Source organism: Micropterus dolomieu, unplaced genomic scaffold (genome assembly GCF_021292245.1).
Source record: "Micropterus dolomieu isolate WLL.071019.BEF.003 ecotype Adirondacks unplaced genomic scaffold, ASM2129224v1 scaffold_119, whole genome shotgun sequence".
NCBI lineage: Eukaryota > Metazoa > Chordata > Actinopteri > Centrarchiformes > Centrarchidae > Micropterus > Micropterus dolomieu.
In genome coordinates, this window is record NW_025744114.1 from 24,971 (window position 1) to 52,842 (window position 27,872).

Consider the following 27,872-nt stretch of genomic DNA (forward strand, 5'->3'; position numbering starts at 1 on the left):
AAAGAAAGACTGATGCATCTCAACTTGAGACGCATCATATAAATAAATTATTATGAATATAACATGAAGGTGTTATTCTATTCTTCCCTACAATAGATACTCTGGTTCTTTGACATATTTCTGTCCAGTTCCCCAAGTTGTTTGAGACTAAAGTTTTGACTTGAAAGTAAATGTAATTTTTTGGATTCACATATTCATACACACATGTAATCACAGTCCATTCCATAAGACCCCATTTACATTGGGTATTATTTTACTACATAAGGAAAAACAGATACTTTTGTGTTTTTAGGTGTAAATGAACACACTGCAATTGAAAGCACCTGGATGACATCTGCAGGTGGTCTGACTTGCACTGTGGTGTAAGTGCAATCAGTACAGTTAGGGACAATTCTTAAAAAGAAAAACTGATATCTCAAGCTGCATGTCAAAAAGCTACAGATCGGAAAAGAAAGATTAGTAGTGTCCATACCAAGCCACCAGGAAATGGTGCTGGGCTTTGAAGCTATTTTGTAGTTGACACACCGTGCATTGCAACTCTGGGTTCATCATGTGATGCACACTGGCTATTTTTCTCACATACAATTGTCAGAAAAGGAGAAGCTGTCAAATGGTAAATACATTTTTCTGAGTATCACAGACCAACCAAAATTATTGGATCTATAGGGTCCAATAACGTTTGGAAAGTCTAGATGATGCATATAATGAAATTATTTTATCACATTTGTGTGTGGTGAGCCACATGAAGTCAGCTGGCTCAGCCAGCAGAAGTGTCAGACATGCATGCTCTCAGCTGACTTGGCTGGAAAAGGACTCTATGCTCCGTGCCCCAAAAACACTAAAGCCTGAGGAAGCAGAGGCTTTTAACACAGCTAATGGCCGTATGTGATATAACAAACAGAATGCAAGTGATGAGCAGAGGTTTACTGTTTTTGATCAAATATTTTATTTGCTCAATCAAACACATGGTAGCAGCAGCCTCATTTATGTATCTGTTTGTTATGGAGATAGCAGGAATCAGTCCAGAAGTGGAACATGCAATACCTGAGGCAGGTGTCTGTACTAACCAACCATCAGCATTTTTTTTATCCACATGCCCCCAAGAAACTACCAGCACTGCACACAGCATCTGAAATTAAAAGATAAAATTGAGGGTCCTTATGGCAGTGGGTTCTGGTGTGCTTTTACTAAAAGCTGTTCAGTCCTTGCTTGGTAATGATTATTTGCAGTTAGAAACTGTACATGATTGTAATTCTAATGGAATTGCTTCAAGGGCAATCACTGATGTTTCTGAAACTTTAGCATCTTTATCAGTATGCATGTATCAATAGAAAGGAACTTTAAAATGCACTTTTATGTGAATCTTGCTTTGTAGGAGCGACACATGTATGAGCAGACACATGCACACACGCACACACGCACAGCCTTGTGGCACTATCTTCTTGGGGACCTGTCATTGACATAATGCATTTCCTAGCACCTTACCCTAACCTTAACCACTCACACCGCGCTCAACTACATGCAAACTGATGGAGTTCAGAATTTTGGTCCCCACAAAGCTGTCTGACCCCACAAGTATAGTGGAATACCAGTTTTTGTCCCCCACAAATAAAGTAAAACAAGCCCACAGATACACGCACACATACCTAGACACACACTTTGATTAACTGACATTTGAGTGAAGTGCTCTGATTGATTACCACCTTCTCACTCAGAGTCAACACTAAATTCTTCAGGGTAATTTACAGATTTCTTCCCAATTCTTGATGAAACTTTAAGTCAGAATGCATTACAGGCTTGGCTGTGACATTTTAATCACTCTGGGAAAGTGAACTCAGGTGTGGAAGATTTGCTCACAACTGTAAATGAGACCTGTTCTTGGTCAAATTTGTTCTGGATGCTTCAGCATTGCATTTGATGCTGTAATTACACAATTCTTGTTAGTAATTTCTGTAAAAAAAAAAAGGGACGCAAAACTCCTAGGGTAGGTCCAGTTCACTGCACGTAACTCAGGCGCAAAAATTCGCACACTTCTACCTCTAGGGAGCACTATAAGCAAGGTCAACACGTTTGGCCTTGGAACTCCCGTCTACGATGGCGGATATCAAAAACCTTATATCCACGTATTCGGTGGATCGAGCTGAATCTCGTGGTATAGGCCCCGCCCATTTCCATTTTTTTCGCTACATCTTGAAAACTGAAAAACCTATTTTAATTAACTCCTCCGAAGCTGCAAGTCTGATCGACACCAAACTTGGCACGGATAATCTCTGGACCAAGCTGATGAAATTTTTTAGAGGAAATTTTGATTCGACAAAAAATGTCGCAATTATATGCTAACAAATATTTGTGAAAAACGCTACTAACAGGAAATGATGTCATATCTTCGCTTTGGAATGGCCGATCCACACCAAATTTGGAGCGTTAATGTGGGACGCCCCCCTGAGGGCCTGTGCAAAATTTGGTGCAACTCGACCCTAGGTGGTGCTATTGAATCCCCAAAAATTGTTCCTCTATAACCACAAGTCACATTGACATGAAACTGGAACCGAATTGTTCAGCATAGCCCCCTTACAACAGGCACCAGTCTTCACCCAAATGTGCCCATATGTGGCACTGTTATTGCAGATTAAAGATGTCAAAAAAAATCCCATTGACTTACATGCATTTTATATTTCCATAACCACAAGTCCCATTGACACCAAATATTTTCAACCAAAGGACATTTTGCCGGATAACTACGGCTCACTACAGTGCACATTCATAAACCTTACGTCTACGTGTTTGGGGGATGCTGCCGATTCTAATGGTATATTCTAATGGCCTCTGCGATTACGTTTTCATTTTGCGAAAACTGGAAAACCTATTTTAACTAACTCCTCCGAAGCCGCAAGTCCGATCGACACGAAACTTGGCATGGACCATCTCTGGACCAAGCCGAAGAAAGTTTGTAGAGGGAATTTTGATCCGACAAAAAATGTCCCAATTACAAGCTAATAAATATTTGTGAAAACGCTAAAAACATGAAGTATAACATATCTCTGGCTTCGAAAGGCAACACAAAACTTGACGACCTTATGTGGCATGCCCCCCTGAAGGGCTGTGCAAAATTTGGTACAGTTAGTCCCTAGTTGGCGTTATTGAAAAGAAATCCCATTGACTTACATGCATTTTATATCTCCATAACCGCAAGTCCGATTGACACCAAATTTGGCTCAATTCTTCCCCACGGGCCTCTGATGACACCTGAAAAATTTGATTCAATTCGGATTCTAGGTGGCGAATAATCGAAGCTGAAAGGCTGTGGAAAATCTCATTGAAATGAATAGGATTTCCAACCATGCCATATTTTACCTAGGTTTGGAATGGCGGATCAACACCAAACTTGGGGTCCTTATGCGGCACGACTGCGGGGCACCCGGGCCGACTCCGCGGGGCCAGGGGGGGCGGCTTGCGCCAGGAGGCTTGGACCCCGCTTACAACTGCTTGCAGTTCTAGTTTAATTTAATTTTGTATGTTTGAATTTAAGGCAATTTAAGATTGCCTTGAATGGTTTGTCTGATATTTTATTATAAATATTCAAGCAATTCCATATTCTCAAGTAACTAACATAATGTAAAAGGACCTGGCTGGTTAATCATAATACTAGCAGCTTTATTAATTAACCCTATTATTTTTGTCTTTGTGATGATTATTTCAATGTGTGTATACCGTACATAAAGGAGAAAGTGTCTTACTCTACTCAACACATTGCTCTGTCCGTCTAAACACAGAGGACATCACAGGGAGTTAATAAAAATGGGTGTAAGGCAGCTACTAATGGGTGTGCACATTGCGTTCCTTTTATTGTGAGGTTTTTGATTTTTGTCCCTTCACAACAGGGAGACTTTACAGTATATGACAATGATGTCTAACGGCCTCAGTATGATGCACTGTAGAATGATTCTCTTTGTGAAAACAGATGAAGCAAATACTAAAATTAAAATGATTTATTTAGAAGTTGCTTCAACATTGCATGTGTCCATTATTAAATATGGCTTTTTACTAGAATTTGAGCAATGAATAAAGTAACCACTTTGACTATTCTAACAATTATGATCTATATTGATTGAATGTTATGTTTTAAGTTAGCTTTATCGCCCACTCCATAAGAAAGAAAGAAAAACACAAGAACTAGCATCCTTCTGCATCTCTCACCTACAGGTAGTTAGGGTCAACAGTGGAAAGCATGGCAGTCATTGCCACTCATTAATGAGCTGCAGTGTGCTGATTGCTAGTCTGCATATTATAGTGACCCTGAAAGAGCCTGCTGGCTATTTTGTTGAACAATTTATCTTTGTTGGCGCAGTAGAGGCAGGAGGTCTAGAGTTCACACTTAGTTCCTTCTGGATGCTGCTATATCATTATGGAGGAATAAGTCAAAAACATGGATGTCTTTGTTTCAAAGCACCAAGGGCTCCCCATTAAAAGCAGATACACTGTTCTCCTGCAGTTTTCCACTGGGAGAACATGCCACACTTTTTACAGCAGAGCCACTGCAGGACAACAATTAGAGTGTTGTTAGCCAATCAAGGGTAAAGCTCAAAACAACAATAATCCTATTACAATTTGTTCCTCTGAAAATTAAAGCATTTATGCAACATTTAAAATATTTATAAAGCACTTCATTAGAAATAGATTTATAGCTTTAAATTAATCCATGTAATGATGTCTTTGACTTTTACCAGCCAGTTAGTATGTCATTTGCCCAGTTGTTCTTTTTCACTCAGGCTTCAACTTCTCATTGGGTCCTAAAGATTTAGTCATTCAACATACCGAATATCTGAATCTTTTCTATGTGCAGGTGAGCACTTTAAACCCTACAGCATCTGCCCCTGCACACAGCCAGTTCTCTATCTCATCAAGTTAACACAGGTCTGGAGAAAATCTCATCAAAAAACAGATTACACAGTTCTTAGGGAGATATTCATTATCCTTTGAGTTTGAAACTACCAGCCTGGACAGCACCTCTGGTTAGTTTTAGGTTGTGAAGTTCTCTGCTGTGCAGTGCTGTAGTGAAACCTATTGTGAAGCTGACTTTATGCTTCAATTTAAGTAAACCTGGACTTACATCTATGTCTTTTAGTGACAGCACTAACAGAGGACTGCATGAGACTCTGATAGTCAGCTAAATCACCACAGTTAACCTGCACAGACAGTGTGTGACGCACTGGTTGCTACAACTCACCCACCACCTACCACTCACCAAACCTTTTGGGACTACTGTGGGTGGCAGTAGAGGAAATGACCAACCTGACCATTACATTTTTTATTTCTTCCATAAAAGATATTTTGACCAGGTGGTGGTGCTGTAGTAAAAAAAATAGCGGGCCAACAAATATAATAGGATTTGTTCAGATGACATTCATATCTATACAAATTTCATCATCATATCAAATTTTTAGGGAAATGGCCAGTAGGAATCAAAATCGCTCTTTCAAACATATATAACAATTTACAGATGAACAGACCCCCAGTAGAATCCAAACAAACCAGTAAAACCATAACCTCTCTGATACAAAACTAAATAAAGATTAGATATTAAAAGCTTTTGGTGCTGTTGTATTACATTACACACTACAGACTGTGAAGATCTAACCCCTGTATGTGACACTGCATATATATAAATAAAAAAGCAGCAAATCACTGCATCACCTTCAGTATGTACATGATTTATTCCACAGTGTGAAAACAAGAAATGCAGTGAAATAGTGGACTGTTCAGCTCCAGACAAGTGTGTCTTATTGAACTAATTTCTAAAGAGCAATGTAGGTTCATCAGGGATGCAGACCATAAGAACAGGTAAAGGTCAGCCTTGAATCATCTCCATGTGAACGATCAATGAACTCGGAATTTATTAGTGTCATTCACTGTGATTGAAGTTAAAACAGAATGTTGCCTATTGTTTGTTGCAGCACAAATACAAAATTGTCATGCAACAAAGCCACACGTCGACAATGCAGGTACCTTCCAAAACAACAAACAAAATTAACCAGTGTGTTTCTCTCAACAGCACCTTTTTACACATAATTTATCATTACACATATATTCACATATGTATTAGGCACATGTGAATTTTACAAGTGTGAAGCAATGCAATGTTAAATGTAGACATCACATATGAAATCACCCCTGTAAAAACTAACTAAAAATCTATTACTGCCAACCTGTCAGAGGTTCATTCATGCTTTCACAGTCTACAATCATCCAATAATCTATCTGTAAACTAACCAATGTTGAATGCACATCATCAACCCTATCACTTGTAATTGAGCATATTGAGTATATTGTGGCAACACACCACAATATACAAATAAACAAGTTTAATGAGTTGGAGGATTTCAGGCAAACACTGATTGGGATTTAACTTAGAAACCATTAATCACAAAGTGAAGTCTATCTGAGGCACAGGGGCAGAGGGATTTAGAGAATGGCCTTTACCTCCCGCTGGAAATGTTTGTCATTACAAGAACTAATAATGAACCCTGCCTATTAAACAATATGCAGGCTCACTGGCTGACCATGGAGAGGCCCAAATCAAAGTATCAATTACATGCTGTGTTTGTTCGGTCTCGGAGTAACTTAACAACAAAACGGTTACACAGTAAATTATAAGGAAAAGTCTCCTGGGCTCTCATTGCCAGTGTGTTATCACAGTCAGCAGCATGCAGAGTAATGACGGTCACAGTCCTTGGCAATACACAAAAAGCTTGGGTGTGGAAATAAAAAGGTGACATTTTCCAGAAGAAACTTTATCAGAGGTACTGAAAAGTAAAATAACACACACAATCATGAATAATTTTTTCAGGATGGGTGGTAGACCCCCCATAGTTTTGTGGAGCAGATGTGTAAAAGATATGTGGTGTCGTCATAGACGCGGCGCACTAATTTTTGTCTGTTTAGGTTCGTCTTTCTCAATTCCTCTTTGATATTTTTACTGCTAAAGTTACTACCTCCTGATGGAGCTTACAGTTATGCTACATTCACATATTGGGCAATGAGATCATGGATAGGGCCTTATGAAATTCAGTAAACCTCTCTCCATATTTCTCAAATCCATGGTCTTAAGGTCCATGCGATAGATTAGGTCATTGGTTTGCATCCTCTTTTTCTTGTTTATTACAGCCATCTGTAACTTCAACTTTTTCAACATTTTCTTTTCTTCTTTTTTGCGACATTTCAAAGGTTTGCTTAAAATTCGCTTGACAATTAGATGGAAACATGGCTTGTGTATGGATGGATGTGTGTCTGTCTGTATGAGCCCCACCCCCGCTGAAACACCGACACAGAGAAGACAGAAGCGGAACCTGTTGACACCAGAACCACTTTGCGCGACTAAAGTTCAAATTAATTGAACTTTTAATGCGACAAGCGAGAAGTGAATTGCCTGTGTTTGTGAAAACAACTTTATCTTGTGTGTCCATATCCCCCAAGCCAAAACAATGGCAGGGGAAACACTGATTAACACTGATAATTAAAATTGCATCCTTATGTTTATATTGGTATCTTTAGACTTAATTATAGCTGCACAAAAACATGCTACAACAGTGCTATCATGAGTAACATAAGGGTAAATCATAGTAATCCTGAACACAAAAATACAATGCAAATACCATGCAAAGCTGGGTTAATGTACTAAAGTATTATGGTCTGGTTAGTAAAGCATGTGCACTGTCCCAAGAGCCTGTCATAGTAGCTTCAAGGTAGTTTTTTAAGCACTGAGCTTTTGACTGTTTGAAGTTGCAGCAAATTCATTTTTGTTCATAATATTATGTATACTGTATTCTTCTTTCAAATAGCTTTGTTTGCAAACTTCCTTTCCATACTTATAGAAACTGGCTAGGGTAGAATGTATTTCATGCAAACCATTTGTTCTGAAATGTCCTGAAAAGCCAATACAACACACATACTTGCTCCCTGCCATCCAAACCCATTAACGATTTGTATTACTCAGGTAGACTGTGCAGAGAAAATTTTCTTATGCTGCGTGATTCTCATAATGTCTGTGCCATTGCACTTCCTAAAAATGGCATCTTCTTCTTGCTTGATATGACAGCAGAGATCCAGTCTCCACTGGAGAGGCTGCTCCATTATTAAAGTATCACTCACTTAGATTACAGTTGTGATGACATCTGATCATTAATCACCAGCAACAGAGGTCTGCCGTCTTGAAAGTCTATTAAGAGTTAACAAAGAGCAGTCCAGACAAATACAGTGGCCAATTCAGCTGGGTGAGGAACAGAGGTGAATAACAATTCAGCTCTCTGAGAATCAAGCATCTATTTCTCTAATTTAATTGAAAACAAAAACAAAAAACAACAGACTGACTGAGCCAGTCTTGCAGTAGAGGATCTTTTTGATGTCAGGCCTGTCCTCAGCCACTTAATAGAATCAAGACATTTTCATAGCAGAACAATAAAGTCCTGCAGTACTGTAAAGAAATTGCATAATGTATTTGACCTTGAACCAAAACCTATTTAATCGCTGTCATTTGAACACTAGGCTCTTGTTTTCCTTTAAATAACAATTATTCATGGTTCGGTCTGCAGAGGGAAATGACTGACACTTGCTCTCCTTGCACAATGACACGTTGAATTGAGCTGAGCTACGAGCTGTCACATTAACATGTGGCACAGGAAAGTATCCACGGACATCGAAATGAAGACACTCAGACAGACGGGAAACCCTCTGAAATCCTAAACAGCACATTCTCAGATGAGGCTAAATGCATTTTTTGTGTATTTTGTAATGATATTTTTTCTATTTCATTTTTCCATTCATGAGAATAACTTTGCGACATTGTGAATGTCTTTATTAGTGATGGGCAGATTTTACAGCAGCATCTCAACTGACACAAATGGAGATTTCTTGAATTTTCATCAACACTGGCGCTCTTAGAAGTTCTTTTGGGGTCTATAGCCTATAGCAATGTGACAGTCAAGGATATTTATAATGTATAATATGAAGAGCGGACAGTCCACGCACCTTACTCTTCACACAGATGGTGGGAAAGTACAAAAAGATACAGAATTGGGGAGACACAGGAGAGAAAGCTCAGAGAGGATTTGATCGGGGACTGTAGGGACAAATTGGGTTCGCCAAGGGGAGGAAGTTAAGAAGCTGATAATCTCTAAGTGTGAGCTAAGGATGCTGACTGCTGGATATTTCCAGAACCACAATGTCCTCAAAATGATAGAGTTACAGTTATTTTTAAAGTATCAGTTGCTGCAGGTAGATAGCTGTCATCAGTAGCTTTTGCTTGACCTACAGCACATTTATTGGTGGATCTCATAGAGAGGCAGTACTGTGAGGTGACCAGATTTCTGAAATGAAAACTGGGGACATTTTTGGTTTGGTGGTCAGTATGTCATTAAGAAAATTAATTATTTTAATGTTATTATACATGAAATAAAAAGGATTTTGCCATCTGTCAAATATAACTCTTCTGAATGAAATCAAGTCATTTTGAGGCACAAACTACCTTTCAGTCAATAAGTAATCTCGCTGCAATCACTTTCTGGCAAGTAGAATACTTCATTTTATGTGTTGTTTTGGCAATTTAGAGGTATTTTAAGAGGTGAACAGTACTAGGTGAATTATAATCTGTCAAAAATAATCCTCATGAATATAATCAAGTCATTTCAGGGCAGAAATAACCTTTCAGTTAATAAGTAGAGGCTGCAATCACTTTCTGGCAAGGACAATACTGCGTTTTATGTGTTATTTTGGCCATTTAAAGGCATTTTTGAGAGGTAAAAAGTAGTTGAGTTATAATCTGTCAAATATAACTTCTGAATAAAATCAAGTCATTTTGAGGCAGAATCTCCCGTTCAGTCAATAAGTACAGGCTGCAATTACTTTCTGGCAAGTGGAATTCTGCATTAAGTGGGTTGTATTGGCCATTTAAAGGTACATTAACAGGTAAAAAGGACTGGATTGGTTGGTGCACAGCAACTAAAATAATGTAGTCATAAGGATAATTGCAAAAGAGATCATGTCTTTATTTTATATATAACTCAGCAGTGAGTCATGTCAATTACAGGCTACAGTCCGTTTACCAAATATAAACAAGGATATTAGACATAAGCCTACCAAACACATATTCCATCGGCAACAACAGACTTCAATTATTGCCTAAAATTATTGCTTATTTGCCCACAATTGTGTTTATTCTGTTAAAAGAAATGTTAATGTATCACAAAAATCTGGGGACAGGCCACAAAAACCAGGGACTGTCCCTGGAAAACGGGGACGTTTGGTCACTCTATGGCACAGAGGAAAGCCAAAACCTTGGCTTCATACCTGGGTGGGTCACTAACTTTCTTTACACTCCTGCTCTTCATCCTGTTTTCCTGTCTGCTGGTATTCAACCTTCACCCTTCAACCTAGTCAGCTAGCCTTCTTGTGTCCTAGCTTCTAGTGTCCAGCCAGTTTCTCTGTCTGCTTGCATCATGGCCACTGGCAGCAAACCTTCACTCTGGCCTGCGAGCAAATTATTCCAATTGCCACCTGTCCTGTCTGGCTCCCTGTCGGCAGCCCAGCCGAGACTAGCTCCTGGTTCCTTGGCAGCAGGGGCAGTCCCATCCGACTCCCACTACTCTTGTTCTGTCAGTGACCTGGCTGACACCTGCTGCTCATGTCCTGTCTGTAATCCAGCTACCTCCTGTTCCTGCTGAGCTACAGCAACCTCCTGTCCCTGGTGAGCTGCAGCAACCTCTTGTCCCTGCTGAGCTGCAGCAACCTCCTGTCCCTGCTGAGCTGCAGCAACCACAAGTCACAAAACTGCAGCAGCCTCTAGTGCCTGAGCTGCAGCAACCGCCCGTTCCCCCCGACCTGCAGCAATTTCCTGTTTGAGAGCTGCAAATGACTCTAGTTCCTACGCTGTAACAATCCAATGAGCCCAAATTGCAGGTGTCTTCTGTTTTGGAGTAAACCTGAGCTGCGTTGGTCATCTGCTCTTCATGAGCGCCAACAATCCTCTGCTCCTGAGCATCAGCAGTCACCTGACCCTGTTGAGCTACAGAAGCCCCCTGATTCCAGCCTGTTCTCATCTCAGTCGTCATATACCCACACTTTGAGATAGCGTAGTTATTTTACGTTTTGCGCTGCAACACAAAGGGGGCTAACCCGACCTGCTAGTTGTAGGGTTAGCCGGTTGACATGCATAGATTCACTGACTTAGGCTTAGACCAGGACTCTTAAGTTTTATCAAAAGTTTGGAGTGCGATAACTCGTGTTAGAGGAGGAGCCACTCAAATATTTGCAACAGTGGCCCCTCAGCCCCAGCCAATTCTCATGAAATCAAGATTTTACTAGCAGTTAAATTTTACCTATAGTTCATATTTAACCCGAACAAACAGAATGTATAACAATAGGTAAATCTGATAAGAGTATATATATATATATATACTTATATTTCAAAAATACAAATGTGTCAAACTAAAAAGAAATTTGGGCCCAAACGAGCCCACTGAGCAGCAGTGCCGTACACATAGGCCTACAGTAGGATGGCAGAACTTGCCCTACGGATATATGCCAAGCTGTGTGTGTGAGCAGGCTACAAATTTCAACTTGGTGAATTGAAATGAATGGAATGAAATGAATGAATGGTGATTGTGTTGTAATTGTTTGATGCACATTTTAATGCCTTGATGACAGGGTTAGAAGGTTCCCACTTAGAGCCCTGTGGCTCAAGGCCACCCATTTTCAGCGTCATGATGGATAATCTGTCCAGAGCCAAAATATAGAAAAACATCTCCATTCCTTTCCTTAGTTTCACGCAGCCAAAGCTAAGCCCAGTGGTGGACAGTAACAAAGTAGTACTGTACTTAAGTACACAAGGTTTGTACTGAACTTGTGTATTTTCTTTTCATGCCACTTTCTACTTCTACTTCCCCACATCTCAAAGGGAAATATTGTACTTTTTACTTTATCTGAAAGCTTCAATTACTAGTTACTTAAAAAAAAGAAGCTTTTTACACACAAAATGAAGAGTGTAAAAAAATAGGATGTTTTAATATAAATTAAATTACTTAACAGTTTAGAAAAGTCCAGCTAGTAGAACTACAGTTAGGCTAATTGACAGAAATTTAATTGGTAACTTGGTTTTAGTCATTTTTTATGTAAAAACATTTCATGGTTCCAGCTTCACAAATGTGAAGTGCTTTTACTTGATTATTTTAATGTATTTTTAATCAAGCATTATGAAGATGTCACTTAGGGAACTGTGAGAACATATCTTGCTATTTTCAGAATTTCTTACAATCGATTAATGGAGAAAATAATCAGCTGATTAAAATAAAAATAGTCATTAATTGAAGTCTGATACAAAATAGTTCAACCTCAACCAACTACTTTAATGTATGATGACTAATAATCTAATGAATAGTATTACAGTCAAATGGGACATTTTTCTTTCTGCTTTGAGTAGGCTACTTTTATTTTAAATTGGCTACTTCTACATTTTCCTGCTTATAGCCTACTTACATACTTTTACTTAACTTTTTCAATGCAGTATGCCTACTTCCAGAGTATTTTTACAGTGAGGTATTGGTACTTTTTTTTTTTTAAAGGTTCTGAATTGGCCTCCCTATGACCCTGTACGCAGGATAAGCGGTTGACGATGGATGGATGGATGAATAGGCCTATGTTACTTTGCTCACCACTGGCTAAAAAATCCAAAGCCTCTGGTTGCAAAGAGGTTGGAGAGTTTTTGACTGCATCAATAATAATTTAGCACGCATTTGGCTACACTCCCCAACATCAGCTGCTCTCACTCTTTGATCACAGGCAAGTGATTTCGTCCAGGAATCCTAAAATGAAAATGCTGAAGAAAAAACACCCTACATTTACCGCATTCAACGGGTCTTGCGCTTCCAACTTCCACTCCGTGTGTGCGCATGCATCAATGTTGCCTGGTAACAAACGTGCGTCACGAATTCACCCGAAAACAACGCATTTTAATTTCTGATCAGCTTAACGGCTCTGGAATTTTGTAGGCAGAAGGCTATGAACTCAGCACAAAATGATCGTCCATTAATTGAATATAGCGGGACAACTTAGAGGACGTTATCACTTAAATAAGCGTGAGAAATACAGGGTGTGGCGTGTGAGCGTGTGAACTGGCTGAAATGCGTGTGTCTCACGGTGAATGCGTGACACTTGAGAGCCCTGGTTTAGGCACAAACTTCTGTGATGGTTAAGGTGCTTCAGGAGACTGTCAACGCCCTAAACACAAACTTTGCTAGTTAGCTAGTTAGCGACCAGAAGTGCTACTAGAGTTTCCAGTCACCCCAGGGCGTCATATACAGAAGTGCCTGGAGGCGTCTCATACACACGCCAAAGTACCTTGTGCATGAAATAACTACGAGATGAGAACGGGTTGCTGATCCTGTTGTCGCTGATCATCTACCCCTGTGCTTCAACAGTCTCCGGTTTCCATGACTCCCCCTTGTTTCCTTGCAGTCCTCCTGCCTTGTGGCCGGCCTCTGGTCCCGCACTTCAGCCATCAGACTCTGGTCCTGACCTCCAGTTGCTTCGCTGGCCTCCAGCCCGACTTCCAAAAGGGTTTCACCTTCTCTAGCCTCCAGAGGGGGTCTGCCTTAACAGCCAGCATCCAGAGGGTTTTAGCTTTCACTATCGACTTCCTGGTCATCCTCCGGACCTGCTCAGTTATTCAGTCTGACCGCCTGGCTCAAGCTTCGCCCCAGTCCTTCAGCCATCCACTTTCCAGCTACTCCCCTGTATAGCCCTTGGCCATCCGCTTGAGAGCACCAGCTCTTTTCTACATCCACCTGGACACTTGCCCCTGGTTTGGTTCAGGCTACTTATACACTTTGGTTAAGAAAAGATTTTGGTTTCTGCAACTAAATACATCATGTCTTGTCCTTTAAGTATGTCTTGACTTGTTTAATATTTCAGTTGTTAAGTGTCATGTAGTGTCAGTGAATCATGTGCGGATAGGTTCAGAATGAACATTTTGCTCTTGTGTTATGTTGATTAAAAATGTTTCCAGGCTGCATTTTTTTTTGCCAAAACATATTTGTTGTTGCAAAATTGTAGTATATGAATGTTATTTTATGAGACACGGTTGTTATCAAAGTTAGTGCAACTAATGTTACAAAAATTAAACAGAATAATTTGCGTTTTGCCCCTTCCTGGAAATGGTCTAGTGCCTTTAACCCATTCAAACTATGATCAACACCAGTGGTGGGAATATGTACTTAATGTGCAAGTTGCATCCATAACTCCGAAGAGGTACCCCGGGGAGTTACATAATGTACAAAAATGATGATGCTAACATGCTGATGCTAAGCATAATGTTTATCATGTTGACCATTTGGTGTTGCGTTTTAGCATCCTAACAGTTGCTACTTTGGACTTATCACTGTACAGCTGAAGCAGATTAGGTATGTATATGTATGTATTTAGTCATAAATCATGTACTTAGTCATAAATCAAAGCATTGGACAATTTGAAATTTGTACCTTGCGCTAGAGAAAAGTTGTGAGATCCTCAAATTTTTTACAATTCATCTTGAGGGGAACATTGCCAACCGCTTATCTTGCGTACAGGGTCACATGTGGGCTGGAGCCAATCCCAGCTGACATCGGGCGCAAGGCGGGGTACACCCTGGACAGGTGGCCAGTCCATCGCAGGGCCACACATAGACACCTAAGGACAATTTAGGGTCACCAATTAACCTAGCCTGCATGTCTTTGGATGGTGGGAGGAAGCCAGAGCACTTGGAGAGAACCCACGCAGACACGGGGAGATCATGCAAACTCCACACAGAAAGGCCGGGGAAACCGGGGTATGAACCCACTTCTTGCTGTGAGGTGACAGTGCTAACCACTGCACCACCGTGCCACCCGTGTGTACCACATATCATGGCAAATTATCCAATAGTTGTTAAGACATTTTCACTCAAAACCACAACTGTGAACGTCTTTGAGGAAATGTCAGGGCATCCCTTAAGTTATTATGATGAATCATCTGGGTACCATGAATGTCTGTACAAAAATTCAGTAGCAATCCTTCAATTGTTGTTCAGAAGCGGTAAAATTTGTGAAAGGTTATTGTTTTATATTAAATATGAGACAAAATCAAATTTGTCAGATTTAACTGGCAGTATTGGTTGCTTAATTGCATAGACAGTACTTGAGCTTTAGGATGTGATCGGTCCATAATGTATGTATGATAACATTATTTCCTAAATGATTCTATTAAAGGAATAAAAGCACCATCCCTGTGTTTCAGACTGGTCTCACTAAGGAAACGTCTCAATAAGAGATGTTTTGTAATTAATGTTAACCACTGCATGTATCTGAGCTGCACTGAAATGAAGACAGCTCATTAATAATGCAGAGTTACGCCTTACCATCCCTTGCTGTATAATGTGCAGTTTTCTGTGTTAAATGAGAAACGTCTAACTTTCTGTCCTCATCAACCTTTCTGATCATACTGTTCCATAGTTCCCTGCCTCCCAGAGCCAATTAATGTGGACCTGGAGAATATTTGTAGCTGCACACTCTCATACAATTTCAACCCTTCTCAGGAAATCTACTGGAAGTGCTTCTGACTCCTGTGAAATCAATAGAGCTGAGATGCCCTTTTAAGTCTTGATGGTGTATAGTGACGTGTTTTTTATTTTATTTTTATAAGTCTGTGGAGAATGGAAAAAGTGGCGAGAGAAGTAAGAGGAAATCGGTGGCAGCAAAATGTTTGTTTTGTCAGGTATGGTTATGTGAATACACTCGCACAAAATAAATGAGGCCACATGTGTTCTGTTTAGGATGTACAGTAATGAACACTGCACCATTTTTCTTCTTAGGCTAAATGACCTGTCACACGCTTAATGTAACAAGACAAACTGGCCAGTATACTGAAACTGACAAGAGTTAATTTGGTGTCACATGTTGTGTGTCTGTCTGTTCAACAGATATAAGCTACTGGCACCAGAGCCAGTTGCATTTGTTGATGAATGCCATGAGATGTCATTGAAGTTTTGAAAAGCTAGTAAGTGGACCATGTGTTGAGATTATTTTGTCACATCCCAAGATCAAATATAAACGTCCGTGCCCGAATGAATTAGAAACAATAGAAACTTACAATTAATCAATGCAATTTCAATTAACCATTGTTGGATGGATGAGATGCAATAGAGAGATACGTTTGCTATTAAGAGAACCTTGAGTTGTTTTGTTAAACTAATGTCCCCAAGGTCAAGAATGAATCTTTATGTTTAAACTCAACTGTTTTCATATATTATATCTTTATGGTAGCATGTTACCAGTTAACAGCCAAATAGTTACTATGTAAGGTGCTTATGTTAGCATGCTATGAGAGTTAACACTATGTACGACTTTAGACTGATGGGATAAAATCTTTAGAGATATCTTGCTTTTTACTGAAGTGGAAAATTAGGGTGAGTTGGTGGCACTAATAGAAAAGTCAAGGGATGACCAAAGTCATTAGGATTCTCCCTCTGGGGACCATGGATATCTGTAACAAATGTAATGACATTTCAGCCATTGTATCTGACCTCAGACAAAAGTTTTAGACTGATTGACCAACATTGCTTTCCACAGAGCCATTCCACTAATGTGGATAAAATATAAACATCCACAACTTTCCAAATATTAATATTTGTTTGATCTTCTCAGTTTTATGATTAGGAATTGATTTTTACATTTTGTTATTTGATACAGAGACAAATGTGACAGTTTATCACAATGGAAAGACACTTTATGTGACGTTCTGCCAACAACACGAACATTGTGACAGATTATCACTGAGGGCTGGTCTAATACAATAATCACTCAGTCACTCGTCAAGTCCAGCCTGAATTAAACCAGCAATTGCATCCATGCTATTGTTTAAGATTCTTGAATATATAAACTGTCAACTTGTGACAAGTGTGCAGCTTTGTAATTTTCCACAAGTGGTAACATATAAGTGTGGGACCTCAATAGAAAAACAAAATTGAACTTCTGTAAAGCTCAAACCTTTGGTCTAATAGTTGACATCATTAAGCTGCATTAAGATGGTAGGTGTCTATGATGGAGGCCTGCTGGTGTAATGAATGGCCTAATGGTTCGGGCAGGAAGATGTGTTGACGTCTGATGTGCTCTGTTGGAGGGAAAAATGCACCACAGTTATTTCTTTCTGCATACGCTGATGTGCTCAGGTGTTCAACTGGTGTTCGGTTAACTTGTGTTACTGAAGGGTTTTGTGTTGATGCTTGTTAATTTAAAAACAATTCCTACGAATACACTATGTGCAACTGACTCCATTACACTGTGTCTACATTTGGCTTTGTGTGCATGTGTAAATGAATTAACTGACTCATGTTTTGAGCATATCTGTCTATAAAACAGCCCTTTAGGAAGCTTTACATCAGAGTTTAAAAAGCAAAAAGGCTCCTTCCTGTGCATGCAAATAAAATTACATCACAGTCTAAGCTTGATAACCACGTATAATACATGAAAAATTAAGAATATCAAAAGTTGTAATTAAAAAGAGCAAGTGTTTGCTTTTTAACTTACGACAAAGGGACTCTGGAGTGTTTTTGTGTCTTACATTAATGTAATCATTTTTGTAATATTAGAGCCTCTGGTTCATTAGTTTGAAGATGAAAAGGACTGATTCTCTTTTCATGAGTATGATGCAGCTTTTGAGATAACTCTATTGTACAGCCAGTCTTTGTGTGTATGTGTTTGTTTGTGTGTGTGTGTGTGTGTGTGTGTGTGTGGTGGATTGTCTTGCATCTGCATGAGTACACGTCTTTCATACCAGAATTATTTGCAATGCATTTTCTTTCTTTGTAAATGTATTTCACTCTGAAATTAACAGTGACAGGACAAGCCTGACTATGAAGCTCAAGTTAAAACAAATGTGTAAGTCACAAAGAATTAACTAATTCAACCTCTTTTTTTCTTTAAGGACTGAGCAAATTTTCGGTTCTACAGAACTTTCTCTTCAGGAAAAAGCTGGATTTTCTTGTCTGAAATGAGGCCCTAGAAACAACTAAACTGAGTAATGGTGTGATGGCTGATTTGTGTGTGTTAGTTACAATATTGTTAGAGAAAAGGTTTATTTATTAAGATTTACCTTGAAAAAAAACCTCATTGCAGAAAGGTCTATCACAGCCGTATGTCAAGTATAAAAAACTATATATGAGTATTATTACAAGTGTACCATATGTCAATCAAACTATAAGACATAGTTAGTCCAAGAATGAGCTGGACAGGGCCCAACTTTTTGGAAACTGAGCAAAACAGTTTAAACTGGTCAGTCTCATTGTAAACAGCATCTCTGAAGCAAATAAATATTTTGCATAATTATGCAGAATTTAGAGAAATAAATTTCAATTTGATAAAGCTAAAATCTGAGGTTGGTAAAAGCCAAAAAAACCCTATCTGTGTGCATGTCTGACCGAGATCTGAGCAAACTATAAGCTGAGACATGATGGGCAGGTACTCGTATACATGATAATTTGCTGCAGCCTCTGCTGTTCATTCCTGCAGCGCAGCTTGAGGACAGACTTCATCACTTGTTCCATGTTCTTGGAAGCAGTGCTCTGTGGTCTGTTCCTGCCACACTGGTGGCACTGTGGGTATGTGAGTGGAAAGCTGTCGGCAGCTCCAACAATCAGACATAATGTAACACAACACCGTCAAGCCTTTTTGCAGGGCATCTGCAGATAGAGCAACATTTTCAGCCACTGCATACTCAGTTTGGCAGTGATCTTTACATTGTTTTATTGAGAGGAACCTTGAATGTTCTGCTTCAATTAAAGTTCAACAGACAATAGGTTAGAAACAGAAAATATGAACTAGAAAGGTGCCTTGTCTGTGGATTAGATTCAACAGGGAACATCTAAATAGAAACCTTGTGCAGAAGTGACAGAGTGAGACAGAGGTGGGTGGGGGTGATGCTCTGAGCTCAGTGCACCTTGTGAGCTCCTTTGCCTTCACTAACCATCATAAGAACATTTTGTGCCCTGGTGAAGCCTGTTTGAAGCCAGCTGGTAACCTGCGGGCTGCCTGTGTCATCTGTTGTGTTGGCTGTGATTGTTTGTGTGAACTGATCCTACATCAGCCTCATAGAGCTGCCTGTTCAGCATCATGGAGCTCTGCCAACAGTTAACATGCAGCGCTGAGAAAAAGAACATACTGACTATAAAGTAGAATTTAACTTGTGATCTTAGTGGTGGTATGCTAATTAGGTTTGTGTGCAAGTGTGTTTACGTGTGTGTGCGTGTGTGTGTGTGGGTGTGTGTGTGTGTAGTAGACCCACCAACAGACAAGGTATCTTTGTGTAGACAATACAGCCAAATGTGCCCCTTAAAATTATTAGCCGCTGAGAAATTGTGAAATATCTATATGACTGTGAAATGCTTTAGACTATAATCTTCCGTCCTTGCTTGTCAGAAAGAGGAGTTATATTAACACTTTGACATGGAAGTGTCAGGACCTCACATCACACCAGTCCCCTGCCCAGCAGCACAGTGGGGTGACTGCACTGCACTGCCTGACAGAAGTGATAACAGTGCTTCTATGCTGAAATATAACAAGGAAAAATCAGCTGTCAAAAAATGTAAAATAATGTTTCTTTCTTTTTTTTTCCTCACCTGTACCAATCAAGTCCTCTGTCATAGTTTCTGTCGAAAAAGTGCGGCTCTGTTCCGAGAGCGCGCACATCTGGATGTATCCGGATGAACTCCAGCACCGCCCTAGTGCCTCCTTTCTTTACACCCACTATTAACGCATTAGGCAGCTTCTTATTCCCATATTTTTGCGCAACGCTCATGTTTCTCAATTTCATGTCAGCCCAGTGACTTCCAGATGAGGCTGGGGCTTTAATGTGGTCGCGGAGATCACTTGATCCTCGCTGGGCTGCGGACTCATCCAGAGCGGACCTGACTTCCAGCGAAGCGCAATTGTCTAATTTTCCAAGAAGTTTCTTCCCTCCTGCGTTCTTGCTCGGCGGGCACTTTTTCCCTTCATAGCCCTGGTTTGTCATGATTGTGCTGCGACAAAAAAGAATACTATAGCATAAATAGGTACAGGACAGTGACACAGTGAATATGAAGGCGAATCTGGCGCTGAATCTGTTCGTAGATAAGAGGAACCTATGTGCCATGTCTCCATGGGTTCAAAGTGCTGCATGGTTTTCCATCGGAGTCTTCCTCCTCTTTTGGTGTGCAGCCGGAGTCTGGTGATAATATAGGTTCTAAAGTCAGACAGACTGGCATATGAGGATAGGGGTGGCTTCTCGAAGGCATCAACTGCGCGTAAGTCGCATTGTTTCTTTTCATAGGCTGCTGAACTGTGCGAGAAACTTGGAGCAGAATATGATTACAGCAGCTTCCAAGAGACTCTTCCTTTAAACAAGTTTTTCTTAAGTAGTTTGAAGTGAGTCACTTGGTTCAATTACTGATGGCAATGTCTTAAAACGAATCCCAGAGGAATTTGACGCCCATCGTTATCCTCCTTCTCCATGCTGTGCGAGAGAAAAGCAAAAGTCTAACCTGTCATCAGCGCCCCGAAAACTCTCACCAGCCCGATTGTTCCGCTCTCCTCCGAGGGGATTTCGATGCTCAACCCACCTTTCCCTTTCATAATGAAGTTGTGAAGATATATGCACTTATGCTACCGGCTATAAATATTTAATCAACCCTCTGACGTCACGCACATGATCATAATTCTATATGCGTTTTGTCTTTTAAAGGGACATCCTGAATATTGGAGGTAACATATCAAATTACATACATACATATCATCATATTTGGAGATTTAAGGATGCATTATTTGGCTTTGCGCCTGCAATTTATAGGGAATAATTTCAACTTCAGGATTTCAGAGCTGCAGTATGTGTGGTGACTTAGCTTTATAACAGTGAGTATCAGAATGCTCAGTGTGTTATGTCTAAATTTAGAGCAATTCACCCTAGGTTTTGAAAGCAGCCATCAGCCATTTTCTAATAAATGTTCTTCTGTGAGCAACACTCTGCTTTTTACTTGAAACAGAATGATTCATCAAGGCTCAGCATTCTCTACATGTTGAGTGTTTTCTTTACACACACCTGGGCATTAGCAGCCTCTGAAAGTCAAGCTTACACTCCGTCCTCTGTGTTGCTATGATGCAAGCTGGATAGTGGAATGAAACGTTTTAAGCTCTTTCAATGTCAATGTTAAAGTTTGGTTCAATGTGGAGGAGCGAATAGCTCATGCAGTGTCTGGAAAAACATAAGCTGCAATATTAATTTCACTTTCTTCTCTGGAGACTTCTGACTTATGTGTACTTAATATTATTATTATTATTATTATTATTATTATTTTAGTGCCATTACGCAGTTGCAATTGCAATTCAGTAGTATCCTATATGGGAACAAGAGCAGAATAAACCAGGTGTATTCCAAACATATAGAGGTGGCCTGGTCTTACTATATTGTCCAAATGCTTGTGCCAGCATATTGTGCCAGCGTATTGTGCCAGAGCGATGAATAGGCTGACCTAATGATTCCTGTGTCAGTGTCTCTTTAGGTCGTCTTTCTCTCTGTGATCTGTATGGCTGCCTCTCAGAAAGTTGTTGTGATTGCCGTGCAGGTCTGACAGTTTGCTTCACGTCTTGAGTGTCATGTCCAGTAGTGACATTTCCGGAAGCGACATTTTCAAGCATTCAGCTGAATTTGTGTCTCCATTATAAACACCTCTGCTTCAGCACCACGTTCAGGCTGATGTTCTGTAGAAGGAGTAATTGGATGTGCAACATTTTGCTCTCCAGAAAGTCTCTGAGCCCCATCATCCTGATGTTTCATTTGATTTAGTCCCCCTGTGTGTCTTTCTGTGAGGAATATGATGTTTTCACTTTGGGCTATGGAAAAGTGGCAAAAAGCATTGTATTTCACCAACATGTAAAGAGGCCTGTCTCTGTGCCACATTCAGGCTTTATGTTTAAATTTAGCTGTTTTCCCCCTTTTGAGAGACCACAGTATGTATTTGATCATCCCAATGTGAGTGCAATTATCCAGCTCCTCCACGCTCTAACATAATCTTCACAAGGACCTGGAACACCTAGAGAAAGTACTGAACTTTGCCTTTTTTGCTCATAGTATGTTTTTCCTCTTGCTCTATTGTCTTTTTGATGGTTTTGGGTGCAATTTCATATTCTTTTTTCAGTTGCTGCAGCCATTTAGAGCATTTTCCTGGTGTGAGTTATATCCTTCCTAATTATTTATCCCAAAGATTGAGTCAACTAACAAATGGGGCTTCCTACCAAAAAGCAAACAGAAAGTAGAGTAACCCATTCGCTTCGCTGGTTGTGCAGTTGTAAGTATGTGCAACTTTATACACACAGTCACTCCAATTTCCCCTTTTTCTCTTCATCTAAGGTCCGCAGCATAGATACCAAGGTGAGATTATTTTTTCAGATGGGTTCCCTTGTGGGTGGTCAAGAGTTGTTTCTGAGTTTGCAATAGCAGTGTATTTTTGTAGTTATCTCAATGACTGGTGCTCAAATTATTTGTCTTGATCATGGTGTATTTTAGCAAGAAATCCAAATTTCGAAGTAACATTTTTCTGCTGCTGTTTGGCTTATTGGTTATGGGTTGAATAGGGTTAGTGATGTTGTCAAGAATCACTAAAATACCTCTCATTTTCAATATGCTGTGTGAATAGTAGACTAAGGCATTGTCTACATATGAAACGCATATTTTGTCCCTGAGACTTTATAGGTTGTCTCCCATATTAAGCTAGAAAGCTATGTTAGTGAGGCCTGTGCTGGTAAGCCGAGGTTTTCAAATAAATAGCTCAAACAAACACACTTGTCTTTCTGTGAATTTTGTTCAAGTCTTCTGCAGAAGGCCTCACAGCAACACACATACGCCATATACATGTATGCTCCAATGAGTCAGGACAGCTAGGGTTAATCATATCATCCCACAGAGACACGTTGTCCCTGAAGTCTGGATAACAAAGAGAACAGAGATATTTGGACTGTTACGTTTACACAGATTAAGTGTCAGATCACACAAAAACCTGTTCCATTCAGCCACAATGAAGACTGAACTACTTGGAGTTCTTGCAGATGCTATCTTGATGGTAAGCTTTGACGTGGTCCAGTATGCTGAACCAAGCTTTTCCACCAAGACCATCAAGTCTCTCTCTGGAATTGTCTTTTTAGTAAGCCCGCTTTAGTCAATACACAGTCTTAGGCTTTCATCTCTTTTCCTTACACAAACCACTGCAGATGCAAATGGGGATCCAGATCTGCAGATGAAGCCTTTGTTCCACAAGTCCTGGATGTGGTTTTTTTTGCCTCCTCATACAATTTAATACAAGGGTTTAGCATTATATTTTTTTGCTATTGGGACATCATCAGTCAGCTTAATGTCCATTTTAAGGTTTTTTGTCATGTAGCCAATGAAATATTTGTGCTTGGCATACGCATCTGATTCCTCTGAGCATTTGTTTAACCATCACTTGTTCACTGCTCAAGTGGTCCACATTTGGGTCCCACAGTTTGTCTTGGAGATCACTCTGAGGCTATTGTGGGGTAGAGAAACAAATTTTTGTTTTCAGCTACAGCTGAGTTATAACCTAGTGTTCCTCTGGGTACAGTGACAGTCTGTTATCCTCTTTGTGCTACCTGTCAGAGTTTTAGCTGGCATTGTGATGTCAGGGTGCATGGTATTTCTCACATAGATGTTCACTTTCCGTGAGGAGCAGTACATTTTTACCAGCTGACAGGTCATTTTGAATCCATAATCCAGTAAATGGTTCTCCTCTTGGGGATTTGTTTTGACAGTGCTATTAATGCACTTTATTTGTCCCCCTGGGACTACAACGGATGTGTTTTCTGTCTTGACAAGGTAAGTAACATTCTCATTAGTAGCTCCCTGCATTAGGTTTTGCAGCACTTCTGCCTTTCCTGACCATAGTGTTAGTGAATTTCTGAGCAGAGCTGCTGTTCCCTCAATGGGATTCAACTTTTCTATGAGCCTTTATGTCCCAATTCATTACTACTGGAACTAGTATCTCATCAGATCTTGTTGTTTTAGCTTTTGGATCATACAGACTGAGAGTAATCTCAGCCTGTCCCTGACAGAGAATTTCTGAGCTGTTGATACCTCTTCCAGCAGTTCATCATCACTTAACAGGTCACTGATGGGACTTAGTTTTGCATCATATAAGTTCTGGGACTACCATGCCTCACTCATGATAGACACTTATGCTCCTATCTTGAGTCTTAATGCTATTCATTTTGCACCAAACAAGACACTTTCTGCCTACCAGCTGTGCAACTTGCTTGCATTTTGTGTGAGGGGTGTATGAGTGAGAAGGTTGGTCTTACAGGCTCTGTTGGTGAATTCAGTTTGAGTCTCAATGTCCAGTTTCCAGAACTGGAGAGGATCTGCAAGGAGGAATGGCAGAGGATACCCAAATCCAGATGTGAAAAACTTGTTGCATCTTTCCCAAAAAGACTCATGGCTGTATTAGATCAAAAGGGTGCTTCTACTAAATACTGAGCAAAGGGTCTGAATACTTATGACCATGTGATATTTCAGTTTTTCTTTTTTAATAAATTTGCAAAAATTTCTACATTTCTGTTTTTTTCTGTCAAGATGGGGTGCTGAGTGTACATTACTGAGAAATAAAATGAACTTTTTTGATTTTTGGAAAATGGCTGCAATGAAACAAAGAGTGAAAAATTTAAAGGGGTCTGAATACTTTCCGTACCCACTGTAAATGTATTTCCTCATGTAACAAACGGCAAACCATTATTGTTTGTATAAAGTTACTTAATTATCACATTATTATCCTTAATATTATTTGTTATTTTAATAATTGTTGAACATTTCTACTGCTTGTCAAAAAGCAAGACATATTTTCAATGTAACATATTTTGTGTTTGTTTTTGGTTGTTTTTTCTTTAGTTTTTATAATGTCATTTCATGGTTTATTAATTATATATTTTTTTATTGTTTATATGTGAATTAGTGCTCTGGCAACATTGCAACCTAAACAACCTAAACACTCACAACATGTGTATGTGACAATAAAGGTTTCTTCTAGAGGAAGAGCTGTCCAGGCTTCTTGTTACAATAACTATAACAATAGAAAGTAAACTCAATCGCACGTGTCTTTATTCCACTACAGCGCAGACATCAGCCCAAGAATCGGTACATGATGTCACCGTCACGCGGAAGCGCTTCTGCACATACAGGTCCTTGTGTGGCGGTGGCGTCACTTACTGATCCTTCAGAAATGCTTGAGAAAATGTAACGTGTGTGCGTACTCGGCCAATAAAAGAGCTACGTTACTGAAAAGCTATTTGATTCAGAAAATAGCGACGCTACCACAAAGCTACTGAGAAATGTAATAAAACTAGCAACGGTGCTACTTGTAGCGACGCTACTGCCCAACATTGGGTACCACACTTGCCTGAATCTCCCTGTTTGCGTAAAATTAGCTTTTTTCATGAAGTTTGGGATCCATTTACTGTGTGTTTTGTATGGACGTCTTTTGCAACAACAATGATGTGAAGCAGTTAGAAGGGAAAGCATTCAGAGCAAAGTTATGTGGCAGTGTGCTCTCACTGCTTCAAAGTTCTTAAAAAAACGGGTAAAGCACAAAAGTGAAAGAATTTGGTTATGTGAATTTAGTACTTATACTCTATATAAGCTAAAAGTGAAAAACAGAAAAGTTGCAAGGAGGTGAAGGTAAAACCACTATTAAATTTGATGTGCAGTGGTGGTATGGAGCTAGGCCCATAACCCCAGTGGAGCTACTCAGTGGCCAGAATATCAGACTGTGGTTGTACTGGGCAGCATCCAGGTGTGGAATATGTGTAACTTCTAATGTGATCAGGGCATTCCTGCAAAAGAGAGTGAACCTTCCCTGAATAAATAAAGTTTTAAAGATACTGAAAAACCTGCCTCTGTCTAACTCTTTACTATTTCAGTACATCTGCACTCAGTGCTCACAAAAGTCACATTGACATTAAAACAACAGCAGTGTCCTCTCACGTTAACAGAAAAAAAACCTACACTGAGATCTATTTTATGCACAACAAAACATTCATTATTCGGCATCTGTTGTTATTACTTTTATTGATCATTAACATTTGCTAATTACAAATTAAAGAAAGATGAACGAAGAAATAAGTTTTACACTGCATTGACTGACTGCTTTCACCGGGGTAAAGTGAACCCTTTTTAGAAGAACATTTAGATATGCTTTGTCAATATTGTCACATTATACAAGCAGCATATCTGAGGTTCAGTGCTGCTTAAACAGACAACAGTCTTGGCTCCCTGGGGTTTACTGCCACACTGCTGCACCGTACTCAAGGAAATAAACAAGTGGCTAGAGCTTATACACTTTTTATGAAGTCATCTGTCAGGCCCCTTGAGCTGGCCACAGCATTGTTTTACCTGCAGCTCATGTTAAATGATGTCAGAAAATGTAACCAGCTCCAAAATGTTGGATGATGTACAGCCACTTCGACACAAGCAAGTCCTTTAGGTCTGTTGTTTTTCATTTATTTATTTTTTCTCTTGTTTTATTTCAAAGTATTAGAAATAAAAGTAAACAAATAATATAAATAATATTAGATTAGAACCATAACCCCTTAAACCTACCACTAAATGCTGGAGTGAGAAAACACGCAGAGGAATGACACAGAAATGTATTTCCTAATTACATATACAACTCAAATATCAAGTCCGTCAAGGTCAAAATAGCTGAAATAAAAAAACGTAAAAAAATACTGGAGCCCCAACCATTTTACAATTTAAAGGGACTGTGAGGCAGAAACTGCAAGAGAGCTCCAACTCTTTCACACTTATGCTATTTGTATGTGTCACAGCTATGTGTGAGTGATTGGCCCTGGACTGCAAGGGCACTCATATTTGTAGCTTGTATGAATGAATATAGACTCTAAACTGAAATTCAAGGACACAAAAGGAGATGATTTTTAATATCTGGGTATTTTTTTGCATTACTATTAAATCTCTTTTCATGATTCTTACTGTCCATTTTGAAAACCTTTTGGCTTTTTGCTTTATAATCTGTCTGCATTCATGGGTGAGTGGTTCACATTTTTGCCATTTGCACAGGGGTCTCGGTCTCCCGGGCTTCCGAAGCAATAGAAGTAATTTGTAGTTAATGACTATAAATTGGCAATCAATCCTTTTAAGCGACTTGTTGCTTTCACAATAACCTCACACAGTGACTTCCCTGCTGTAAAGCTTCAACTTCTCAGTCCACACACAGAGAAACACACATTTTGCCCAGAAAAAAACTCCTTCACCTATATAAAGTCTGCTCACATGGGCAGCAGGTACTGAAAAGGCCTTTGCAAAACACTCCTAGAACACAGACAACTACTGCACTTGTCTGCCCTCACATCCTTCACAAAATGAAAGATGAACTCCTTCTCTTGGAGCAGCATCTCAAAACAGTGGACTATAAAATGATTCAGTTGTGGGTTTTTGTGATTTCCCCCCAAGGAACGCTCACACACATGAACACTACAGGAAAGAATGATGAAGCTCATGTTTGTTAAAGCTCACACTCATTAGGGAAAACCTCAGGTTTTAATGATAGAAATCACTGAAATTACTTGTGCACTGCAAACCTCAGGGATATGTGTAAATACCACTATATGCTTGTCATCCCCAGCTGGGAGGATTTTAAGTTTTGGGTATTCTGTGCATGTATGCAATTCCAATGAGCAATGAGTAATAGAGCAGAATATTATAAAACTTGTGTTTGATGTGTGCAGGTATCCCAGAAATTGCTCCTATATTACAAACTTGTGTGTATG

General features: G+C 39.6%; 1 protein-coding gene across 1 annotated transcript in view; it reads right to left on the reverse strand.

The window, feature by feature from the left end:
- Positions 1-20,279, reverse strand: part of LOC123967188 (heparan sulfate glucosamine 3-O-sulfotransferase 2-like) — a 23,718-nt gene extending 3,439 nt beyond the window's left edge. The window contains exon 1 of the mRNA XM_046043222.1: positions 19,673-20,279. Coding sequence (XP_045899178.1) covers positions 19,673-20,184 — 512 coding nt within the window. The 5' untranslated portion in view covers positions 20,185-20,279. The remainder of the gene's footprint in view (positions 1-19,672) is intronic.
- Between the last annotated feature and the right edge of the window lie 7,593 nt (positions 20,280-27,872).